Genomic DNA, 11,233 nt, shown 5'->3' on the forward strand with positions numbered 1-11,233 from the left:
CTACCTTTAGGAAGTGGTATCAAGTGAAATTCTTCCTGATCATTGGAGGCATGCTCTTGAAAGATATTGTAGGACCCATGATCGCCCCTTGGATCCAATTTCAAGTCATGCTCTGAACAGCTTTGTCCTGGTGCATAGGACCCTGAACCGCATAGCAAGAAAACTATTCAACTGTGGAACAGAGCCTGCAAACCTGTGAACCATAATAAGCCTTTTTAATGCTAATAAATCAGTTATCTTGTGTATGTATCATAGTGAAGAAACTGCCACAGGACACATTATTCTCCCTCTACACTCTGTGGAGGGAGACATAACCCATTTTGGGCGATGAAATCTCTTCTTCAAACACCTTCCACCCCTGTGTTTACTCTTGAAAGCAAGTATGAGTGATCTCCTTGAAGCTTTCTATTGGCAAAGTTTTCCTGCCTGGATATGTTTTTCTGATCATCTTGGGATAAAAAAAACCTGAAGTACCTTTCACTCTATTAACTTTGATTGTCCAGCATTGAAAATTAATTTTGTAGGCCTCTCCGCTCATGTAGTGGGACGATTTCATTAGCAGGTTAAATGTGACTTCTTTTCTTCACTGCTTTCCATATTTTGGTGGCTTTTAGAAGAGCAATGGTTTTATAAAAATTCATGGAGCAAAGCAAAGACAATGTAACTATGTGGTTATGGATCTGGGTGGGAGGGGGGCATCTCTTTTCTCCATTCTTTGCAAAGCCTGCATGTTCACTAATCTCTTTGATTCTAGTGTGCTTCCTTAAATCAGAATGCTCCATTCCCTAAGAAGGCATACCTTGAAGTACAACATTATCTCAATTTGTAATCACAGGCCTTCATCATTGCTGTAGAATACCCAGGCCTTCTCAGATCCTGATATTTGTGTTTAATCAATAACTACGTTCAGCTTTGATCTGGCTTACCGCTGCAATTGTGTTTCCCCAGCTGCACATGTTTTATTGTGTATGAATTCAATTGAAAACACCATTCATGTTTGCAAAGAGGATAATATTTTATTATTGGCTATAAAGAAAGACATTTCACACTTTGTATAACTGACCCTTTCTGGTAGAGAGCATGATGCATACGCAGAATGAGAAACAAATTAACAAGCTGGGGAAAGCAAGGCCATGGGAGGATTTTAGAGGGACCAGAAAATATTGTCAAATAGGAACTACTGACTTTCATGTCTCTAAACAACAAACATTGTATTCATATTTGAAGTATATAATCTTTACATAAATTGAGGGCATATTGTTGAGAAATATTGGTGATAAAACATTGAACATGAATGTAACAGAATGATGAGACCATGTATCTAAGTACTTTGGGGTGGGATTTCAGAGACCTCTATGAATCTTTCTTCAGTGGCTAGGATGTGAGTCAAGAGATGGGTGCTTAGAGAGGATCCAGGGTGGTGGGGTGAGTTGGAAACATAGGAGGTTCAAGGCTGCCACTGTGTGTTATCAGGGTGGTAGTGTTTTTGTGTTTGTGATGTAAACAAGCAAAGAACTATTGGGTAAGAAAGCAGTTAGACCCTAAGTCAGGATCTTGGAACTGTCCTGAACTCAACATGTCATCTTGAAGTCACACATTCTTAGGGTTTCCTTTGTGTTTTCTATAATTGCCATAACACATCTACGATAGCCCTGGTTGGCCTCTAACTTGCTATGTATCTGATGAGACCTTGAACTGCTGATACTTCTTATTTTTAGTGATCTGTAAATTACACACATAGAGTCTAGGGTTGTGCCTTTGAGCTTATGAATGGTAGAGAAAGAGAACTGTTTTGGGCTGAGAATGGCATATAGTCTCATGCTCTGTGGCCTGTGGATAACATAACAGTCAACCAAGGATATAACCTACTTCCAGGAACAAGTTAAAAGAGGCTAAGTACCCTCTCAAGGCAACTTAGCAGTAGTTTTTTAAGATCGATTCTGTCCAATGTTAGAAAATGTATTACAGATTAGAAAAGGTATGCTAGTTTACTATAACAAACAAACATTGCTTTCATCTACCATTACCCCAAAGCAGTAGAATACAACACTGCAAAAACCAAATGATTATTTTGGGGACTGCCACAGTGGTCATTCTTTCAACCCACATGTCTCTCAACCCTACTTTCGACTGTCCACTCTCTTTGGTTGGGATTTGTGCTTTGTACTTCCTATGGAACACAGTGTGTTCCATACACAGGAATCCGTACATGCATGTCTATATAAAGCATTTCCCTTGCTGCTTCACACCTACCATGTATGTAGAGATTCCCGAGTTACAGCAAACTTGATGTTCCTTTCCTGCTAGGTGTGTGTTTCGATTTGCTTGATATGAAAGTAATTCTGTAGCGTACACCATGCCTTTTGCAGCAGTGTAAGTAGAAAGAACTTTTCAATGTAATCATCAGTCACTTTGTTAATGGAAACATAAAATGGTAAATATGGTTTCCAAAGCATACACGCCGTATTGGGGAGTGAGCTGAGCAAGTCCCTGCATGCGTATTTATTTTAGGTGCCTGTATATGTAATAGTTTAGTGAAGTGAACTGATTTCTTTTTAATATCCGGGTGCTTATTGTACCTGACAAACAGAAGTAAGGAAGGCAAAGATGTGATTATCATAGATCAAATTCCTGAAACATGCACATGGCTCCCATTTTTGCTTATTGTAATAAAGAAGCATCTTTATGTAATTAAGGAAATGCATGACTTCTTAGGATGCAGCAACAGACAGATAATGATACGGTCTAGAATTATAGGGCTCTCCTGAAGTCTACCAGATTCAAGATTCATTGGAGAGGTTTCAAAGACATCTGCTTTAATTATAAGAACATGGTTTCTGAATCATTTAATTCCCTCTCCTACCTAAACTGTACATATAAGTGAATTTTAAGAGACTGTATAAATAAATTTTTAATTACAAAATGATGTTACACAATACATTATTAATAATAACCAATAATGCATAATGTTTATGCATGAGTCCGTCAGAAAGAGAACTAGTGTGTGTTGGGGCCTACAAGAAAGCATAATTTGTCCTGAATTCATGAATGAAGTTGGAGCCACAATGCAGGCTACCAAGTCAAGAGCGCAGACTGCTTTAGCATGCTGTTTAACAGTCAAGAAATATCTTCTACCTATGGCATTTAAGAGGTATTTGGGATTTGTTCATCACACATGTGGTCAAGAATGATTTTGCAGCGAGACATGCGATTGTGAAAGTTGGAACAAGTTGACAGTAGTAGTTTTCCCAGACAGGTACAACATAAAATGGCCTAGAGCCTCCATGAAACATGTATGGTCCTTGCATTTGGGCCCATGGAGAGAGCTCTTATCTCAGATGCACTCTAAGGAAACGCCTGAGTGCTAATCCTTTCTGGCACTATCGGTAACAGATTTCTGATATCTCCATGGCCAGCTCCAGGCATTCACTGGTCTCATGGCAGGATTCAAAGAGACTGCAGTCCACATCGCAGGTCAAGTTGCAGTCATTGTGTGGATGGTTCTCATCGGAGGCAGAATAGTACCTGTGAGAGGGGCAGCACAGGTTGATGCACACTGTCTCACACGTGTCAGGGAGCATGAAAAGGCAGTCCAAGAACTGGCAGAAGAGACAGGTGAGGATTAGGGAGGCACACTCCTCTGTTTAAAGAACGAGAGAAAATCAGTACATGTGAATCACACATAAAAAAGAATGTAAAAAACAATTGAGGAGACAGCACTGCTAATTGCCCTCACCCGACCATTGCAATTGTATGTTACATAAAACTCTTCGGGTGGCACTCCACACCTGGGAATACTGTAAATGATAAGATGCACAATGGACAAGCTGAAGGGACAGCTCAGTTGGAGAAGTGGCTCCTGCCTAAGCATGAGGATCTGAGTTTCATCCCAATACCTGCATCCATGCAGATGCACATACATAAACATCTTCATGCCTGTGCACACCATGCATTTACTGTGACACGGGACCAACGATATAAGCAAGATGGAAGAAAATTAGCATTAACACATATGGGAGTGTCAGTCAAACATAGACGGGTGTGGAGATGTTCTGGGTAACTGAAACATCACTGTTATTCTTATGTATGTGTGCTTATTTGTGCAGGCTCTTAGGGAAGCCAGAGGCTGACACTGGGGTGTCTTCCTCAGTTGTTTTTTCCAGCTTATTTTCTGAGCTAGCATCCTCTAACTGAACCCGGAGGATGCTATTTTGATGCGGTGGTCCTCTGGGATCCACATTTCTCAGACCATTGCCAGGTCTAGGGTTCCATATATAATACAGTATCATGCTTGACTTTTTTTTTTTTTTTTTTTACTTGGGCCCTGGGAACTGAACTCAGACCCTTACACTTGCGCAGAAAGCACTTTGTTCACTTAGCTGCTGCCTCCCCAGCCATGCAATCTGGTGTGGATGGCTTGTCTTCCCGGCTTCTCCACCCTATTACTTACTATTTAAGGAATTGTGTTATTAACGTGCAGAACATTCCCTATCCATTCTGCCTAGTCAAGTTACTTCAAGAGGGATGTCAATTTTGCCCTAAACCTTTTGATTGCGTTTGCCCATGAGGTGCTGGGAAGGCAATGAATGAGCTACTAGTCTTTGCAACTCTCTGAATGACAACAGGCCTTTCCTATATGTATTAGATCAGAAGCCATTAGAGCCTGGGACAAAGAGAGACCACAGATGTTCAGCTGTTTGTCACGCGGCTTCAATACACATTCGACATGGTCTCCCATAAGTCCACCGCACCCATATTCAGACGTGAGCGAAAAGCATAGTTCCAAACTTTATTGAAATGCTTTTTAAAATAACCATAGATTTTTGGGTTGTGTTTTATTTTTAATTCTTGTCTCCATCTTCCTGTAGCCATGGAAAGCCTTGATTTTGTATTCAAGTTACATGGAGAACCTCGTCATCTCTTACCTAAGAGGTTTCAATCTTATCAGTTGCCTTTAAGAAAATTGGGTTAAAAATTTACTGTGCAGACTTGTTAAAAAACCTGGAAAGAATCTCTGAGGTACTGAAGGTAATTGGTAATTCTAGCCAAACAGCTGTGATAGATTATAGATTATTATATATTTTTGCTTCATAAAGGGAGTCAGTTCAAATGATGTAGAGTTCTCTTGTTAAAATTATATCTTTTGTGTGTTTTAGAAGTCTCAAAAAGTATATATTTTTTGTTTTTTTGTTTTTTATTTTTGGTAAAAGAGCAGGTAATAATTTACACAACCCAATTAATAAGTTATCTGAAGATAGTTGATGGTTAAATATCACATTCTAGCATGAGTTGGGAGAAATTTCTCTTTCAGGTGGATTTATCAGTCTATAAAATTTGAGTTTCATAAGAATCCATTGTTTTCAATAAGCATGTTAATAATTACTTGGTTTCCTGACTATAGTATATGACAGCTGCATACACATTCAGAACAGATTTCCCTTAGCAGTAGACAAGTGGAGGCAGAAGGGCCAGAAGTTCAAGGCCAGCCTTGAATACAGTCACGTGCTCCTAAGCCTGGCTTTTTCTTTTTATGTGGGTCCTGGTAATACAAACTCATGTCCTTGTGCTTGCTTGGCAAGATTTTACAGAGTGGTGCAATTACCAAGCACAGTTTTGTTCTCCAGTTGTTCAAAAACTGGGTAATCTTAAAGGAAGGAAGTACTTAGAAATAGGCTCTTTTAAGAAGGAGCAAGTATTTTAAAGGAAGCTGCTTTGCACTATTCAAAGTTCTAACATGAATTCTGGGTTTAGGTGTATAGCAATCTTCTACCTTCCTGCTCCTCCTATACTCCCCCTTTCTTTCTTTTCAGAAAGATATGATTTTAGCATGCATGCATGCGTGTACGTGCCTGCACGCATGTCCGTGTACACACACACACACACACACACACACACACACACACACACACACACACCATGGCTTTTATAATGACTTTGATTGCCATGCCCCAGAATTTATAGTGCAGGCAGCCCTCTCCCTACTACCTCTGCAGCATGCATACTCATTTCCCTGCCAGGCTGGCTATATTTTTATTCCCTTAACACCAGCTTCCAGCATATGGCCAACTCAGTCATCTCTCATAAGCAACCACAAGCCACCTACAAAAATTCAGGAGTAAGTTCATAATAGTTCAGGGACTTTATTCTACTTTATTCAGCCTTTTCGTGAAGAGTACATGTCAAAGGTCGAGGATGTGTAGCACACAACTTCATCTGATTTCACCCATGCCAACTTCACCTTTATCAGGTCAAGGTAGAGATGTTATTCTCAGCAGAAAATACTGCAAGCAAACTCTAGACACAATCCCTCAGTCTGGAGCCTCAAGAGCCTTACTTAGAGTTGTGGTCTTATAAAAATGACCCTGTTGAGTCCTACCCTTTATTCATCAAGCTGAAAGTTTGGGTTGGATGTGGGTAGAGCAGGAATCAAGGTGACCATAATGTTTAAAGTTGGTGATTCTTAGTAGAGTATGCAAAGCCTGCTTGTAAAAAGGCTTTGTAATTTCAGGAGGGCATATGATCTTTTGGTTCAGTTGTATCGTCAGCTGACAAGCTCTGGAGGCCTGTGCTTCTGGTGAACACTATAGATTTTATTTACCCAAAGAGTTTGGACCTAATTCTTTGCCTGAATTGGCATTTGTTTTCTTCCATCTTCTATTTTACACGTGAGACTAGAACTGCCTCCCACACCCCTGTTTCTAAGTCCGTCGCGTTTATTTGGTTATAAAAGACAAAGCCTCTTGCCTAAGAAAACCACGGGAACATTAATGAATTGCAAACAGATTTCTCTGAACTTTCAAGTGTGCACTGTGCTTTCCTAAAAGGCGTATTAAAAAAATACTACACCAACAGGTCGAACTCCTTTGCATATGGACTTTTTGTTTGCACAAAAGTAATTTAGATGGTTCAGAAGAAATTCTACAACTCTTTGACAAGTCCAGCTCTTCCCGTTCTCCAGATTGAGTATATTTTTCCTTCCCTTGTACCTTCATGGGCTGAAGTATTTAATAAGCATGATATCTAGAGGCATAGCTCATGATTAATGTCCCCTCTTTTGGCCAGTTGAAAAGAGTAGCATGCAATGTATCTGGCTTCCTATGGTTAGGTCATATGCAGTGTCTCCTGAATATATTGCTTACTAATTCCAGGTCCTATTTTGTGCCTCCCTCTTCTCTATGACATACATCTGCTCCTTCCCAGTTTACTCTTGTGGGTGGCAGTACCTTGATGAAGTCACTAGAAAGTTGGGATCATCGCTGGCCATCGTGCCTCTCCTATTCCCTTCCCGCCAGCCTCTTGCCTGGTTCACCCACTTGTGGCCTTGTCGCACTCCTTACTCACCGTGATATCAACATGGTGTTTGAATCCCAGTATTTGAATTAGACCTAGCTCTAGACCTTTGCATGCAGTATGCTCTCTCCTGGTGGTAGCTTCACCCAGCCCATACTCAAAACCTTAGATTCTTTGCTTGAAACATCTTCCTTCTAAATGAGCCTCTTGCTCAAACACACAGCTTGCCATCTCTCACTGGATCAATAAGTGAATGGGACTAAGTTGGAAAGGAACAACACTGAGAGAGTGTCATGGATATCCCTGTGAAGTGGTAGAGCCCCAATTCTTTCTAGATCCACTGTTCCATGTGTCCACATCTCACCTAAAGCCAATTCACAGCTCTCTGTGCTTCACATGAGTCTCAGGCAGCCCTTAGGAAGACCCTGGATTATAGATGTAGTCTCTGGGCTTAGAGGATTTAAAATGCCATGATCCAGAAACCTCAGCAAGTGGGGTAGTTGCTACACAAACTCAGGACTTTCTGGAGCTTTGAAGTTGACCTGGCTATGCTCTCCCATGCTTCTTCTTGCCTTCCATTTATTTATTTTTTTCCTGCCATGTGTGAGATTTGGAGAGCCACGTCCTTTTCTTATTCACAAGGCTGGCAGTGTAGGTGGTCAGGTTATTTCCATGACTACTGGCTAGCTTCAGCCAATGGGAGGCCTCCATAGGAGCCAAGGGGGATGGGGGAGAAGGAAAGAAAACCAGGGTCTTTCTGCTGCTTTATCCCAGCTCTGCTTGTTGCTATGGGTGTTTGCTGGGTCCCGTCCCCTCCCCCCCGCCCCCCACCTCTGACTGTCAATACTCTTAACTTCTCTTCTTGTAACTTCTTCTCCCCCTGCCCCTCTCTCCAGCCCTCCTTCCCATGGTTCTGAATAAGATGAAGTACTGTCTAGTACTGGTTAATTGCTACATGTCTATAAGCTCAGTCCAGTGTTGGTGTAAAAGGCACACGGTATGAAGAGCCTTCTCATGGTGTGGATTTCTGGGTCACTCCACTGTTTGCTGCACTGACCTTTTCAACTCTCTTAGCACCTTTGCAACAAGTTCCTTGCACAGGAAATCCTCTCTATTGAACCACCTGGCACCCCTGGCATCATCTCTAATTACTGCTGTCAGAACATCCGCCCTGCCTCCTAAACCTGGAATAAAGGCAGTAGGAGATGATCCAAGACCCGCAGGCCAAACTGCCACAGCTGTATTTGGCTGTGAGCAAGAAGCCTTGGCAAATCCTTCTGAGGGTTGTCTCAAGTCCTCTCTATGCCCCTAGGGTCCTTTTGAGCTGGAATGTGCTAAGTGATGATACTCTAATAACACAGAAGAATTAAGGCAGCTTCGAGGTGCTAAGAATTCTGCTGGGGATTGGCTAATTAAGAGGGAGAATGTGTCTCATTAGGAAGGCTCATGTTTAATTATAGTGGAAATGATAACAAAGCCAAGACTTTCCGCATGTGTACCTGGGGTCAGCCTCGTGTAGTGAGCTTTCTGTCTCACGGCGTGATTTCCCCACATGGGAAGAACGGAACCAGAAGCCTCCACTGTTGCCAACTGTAGCTCCTGGGAGGTTTTTTTTTTTTTTTTTTTTTTTTAATTTCAGAAACTCTCTCCTGCTTCCTTGGCAGTCATTAAGCCAAGTGTCACAATCATAGTTCTTACAGAGGATGACAGACAAACAACAAGCTCACCCATTTCTCCCCTAGAACAACATAGAAAGAGAATGAGACCAGAAGACCCTGGCCCCAAGGCAGTGCCTCTGTGTATCTGTGTGCTGCCACAGATTCTTAACACAGTAGCACCAACTGACTACTGAAGGTTCTGGGTCCAAAAGCATCAAAACTGGTTTCCCTTCCCTGGCATTAAGTTCTTTATCCATGCATGTCTGTAATGTAGAATGGGAATAAATAAAGTGTGAATGAATGCCTTTCTCCACCGGGGGCTATCATCCCTGATGTTATCAGTTTTAACAGCTCCTTAAATATGTCAAGATGTATTTAAGCTCAGACAAGCACAACTAACATCCACGTCACTCCTTTAGAAGTAGAATGACTAGATTTGGGGGCTGCTTGGTAAATTTGTGCTTGTGTTTTTTTCTGAGTAAATGGACTGAAATAATTATAAAATTGAAACACTTTATAAGGTGACACCACTACACTTAATTGTATGAAATTTACAGTGTAGAAAATGTAATCATTTTATTCAGTAGCCCATGGTGTAATTAAGACTATTCTTTGCAGGTATCTTGTATTTATGAGTTTCTTCTTCCACCTGGATGAGATGTCTGAAATTCAAAATTATACATCAATTAGGCTTATTTCTGGGATTACTTTCTAAGGGGCCTGTTATCTAAGGTGATGTGTGCCCCTGGCTTCCTTTTCCAAAAGATACTTTTGCGAGTCGAAGATTATGAACATAGGAGCAGGTGAATGCATAGTAACCTGGGTGTGTTTTCCATTCTCTTCTGGAAAGAGACCACACATGATGAACCGTAGCTACTGACAAACTTCTGGAATAGAGACTATGAGGTTCAGTAAAGACCCTTTTAAGTTCCCGTGAGAGCATACCCTGTGTGCTGTGGTAATGGATGCAAGACATGTTACAAAATCTGCCTATGTGAGCCTTTTGCACCCTGTTTTCAATGGGGGCGATGGATATTAATAATAGATACTAGTAACGAAGCATCTATTTCCATGCACTTGTTTACAGCTTCGAACATAAATTAACCACAAACTCCACAAAAGCAGGCACAGTCTTCTCGTTTTCCTTTCTGTTTTCCCAACAGACATTTCTGAATTTGTCTGTACCTTTAAATTAATTACTATCAAAAATTCCCTAAAATGAGGAGAGGCTGGCTGAACTGTTGGTTTCCTCGATGTTTGGGATAATGAATGGTGTTTTTTTTTTTTTCTTTGTTTGTTTGGTTTTGGTTTGTTTTATTTTATTTAGTATGATCAGTGAGACTTACTCTGAATCTTTTCATTTGCTGTTTTATCCAGGTACCAAAAGTTCTTACTTCACTGGGGAGAATTTTTTTCCTACAAAGGGAGCAAGGGAGGGTAGCTTATGACTTAAATCCTCAGCTTAAAACCTGAGTTTTCTGGGTCCTACTGGTCTCAGTCAGCTCATGTAGTAAACAGCGTTATTTACACATCCTTCTGGTTCCCCTTTGCTATCTGAACAGGGGAAATCTTATTTTCCTGCCATGAGGCTCTTAAGAATTAGTCACTATTTAGACGGAGTAGTCCCCCCTTCCCTGAGAATGGAAGTCACTTGACCTTATAATTCTCTCAGGTTTCTCCCACCTGGACAGAGAGAGATGCTCTGTGATAGACATTATGTCTGTGGCTATATACTACGACAGTTCCTAATTCTGGGATCATTATCCTGCTACATACAATGAGCAACAGCTCTGCCTCCTTGGTAAAGCCCACCAAAACACTCTGTTGCAACTACCCCCTTGCTCATTTTCATGTCTGCCCTTCATCTTAGCCAAAGCTTAATTAGCATCATCCTAGACTGAAGCCCTGGTCGACAGGTCAAAGTTGGCCCAAAGACACAAGGAAATGCCAAGTGTGCCAGAAAGTCGGTAGAAAACATTTATAATATTGAAATAATTAGAAGTTTTATGTGACATCCTTATATTTTACATACTTTTAGAACTCTTCGAGATATGGCATCTCAGCTGGGTATAGTTACACGTGCCTTTGATCCCAGGACTTGGTAGATACTAGAGGCACATAGATCTCTGTAAGTTTGAAGCCAGCCTGGTCTACATAGTGAGTTCCAGGACAATATTTAGAGAGCTATATAGAGAGACCCTATTTTTTTGTGTTTTGTTTTTAGAGGAAAGAAAGAAAAGAGAAGAGAAGAAGAGAAAGGAGGGGAGGGGAGGGGAGAGGAGAGG

General features: G+C 41.2%; 1 protein-coding gene across 2 annotated transcripts in view; it reads right to left on the reverse strand.

The window, feature by feature from the left end:
• Positions 1–1,274: 1,274 nt before the first annotated feature.
• Mdfic2 (MyoD family inhibitor domain containing 2) overlaps positions 1,275–11,233 on the reverse strand; it is a 104,582-nt gene continuing 94,623 nt past the window's right edge. For both annotated transcript variants that reach the window (XM_021165710.2, XM_029478753.1), the window contains exon 4: positions 1,275–3,640. In XM_021165710.2, the coding sequence (XP_021021369.1) occupies positions 3,381–3,640 (260 nt within the window). In that variant the 3' untranslated portion in view covers positions 1,275–3,380. The remainder of the gene's footprint in view (positions 3,641–11,233) is intronic.

The sequence above is a fragment of the Mus caroli genome, chromosome 6 (genome assembly GCF_900094665.2).
Source record: "Mus caroli chromosome 6, CAROLI_EIJ_v1.1, whole genome shotgun sequence".
In the NCBI taxonomy this organism is placed as follows: Eukaryota; Metazoa; Chordata; class Mammalia; order Rodentia; family Muridae; genus Mus; species Mus caroli.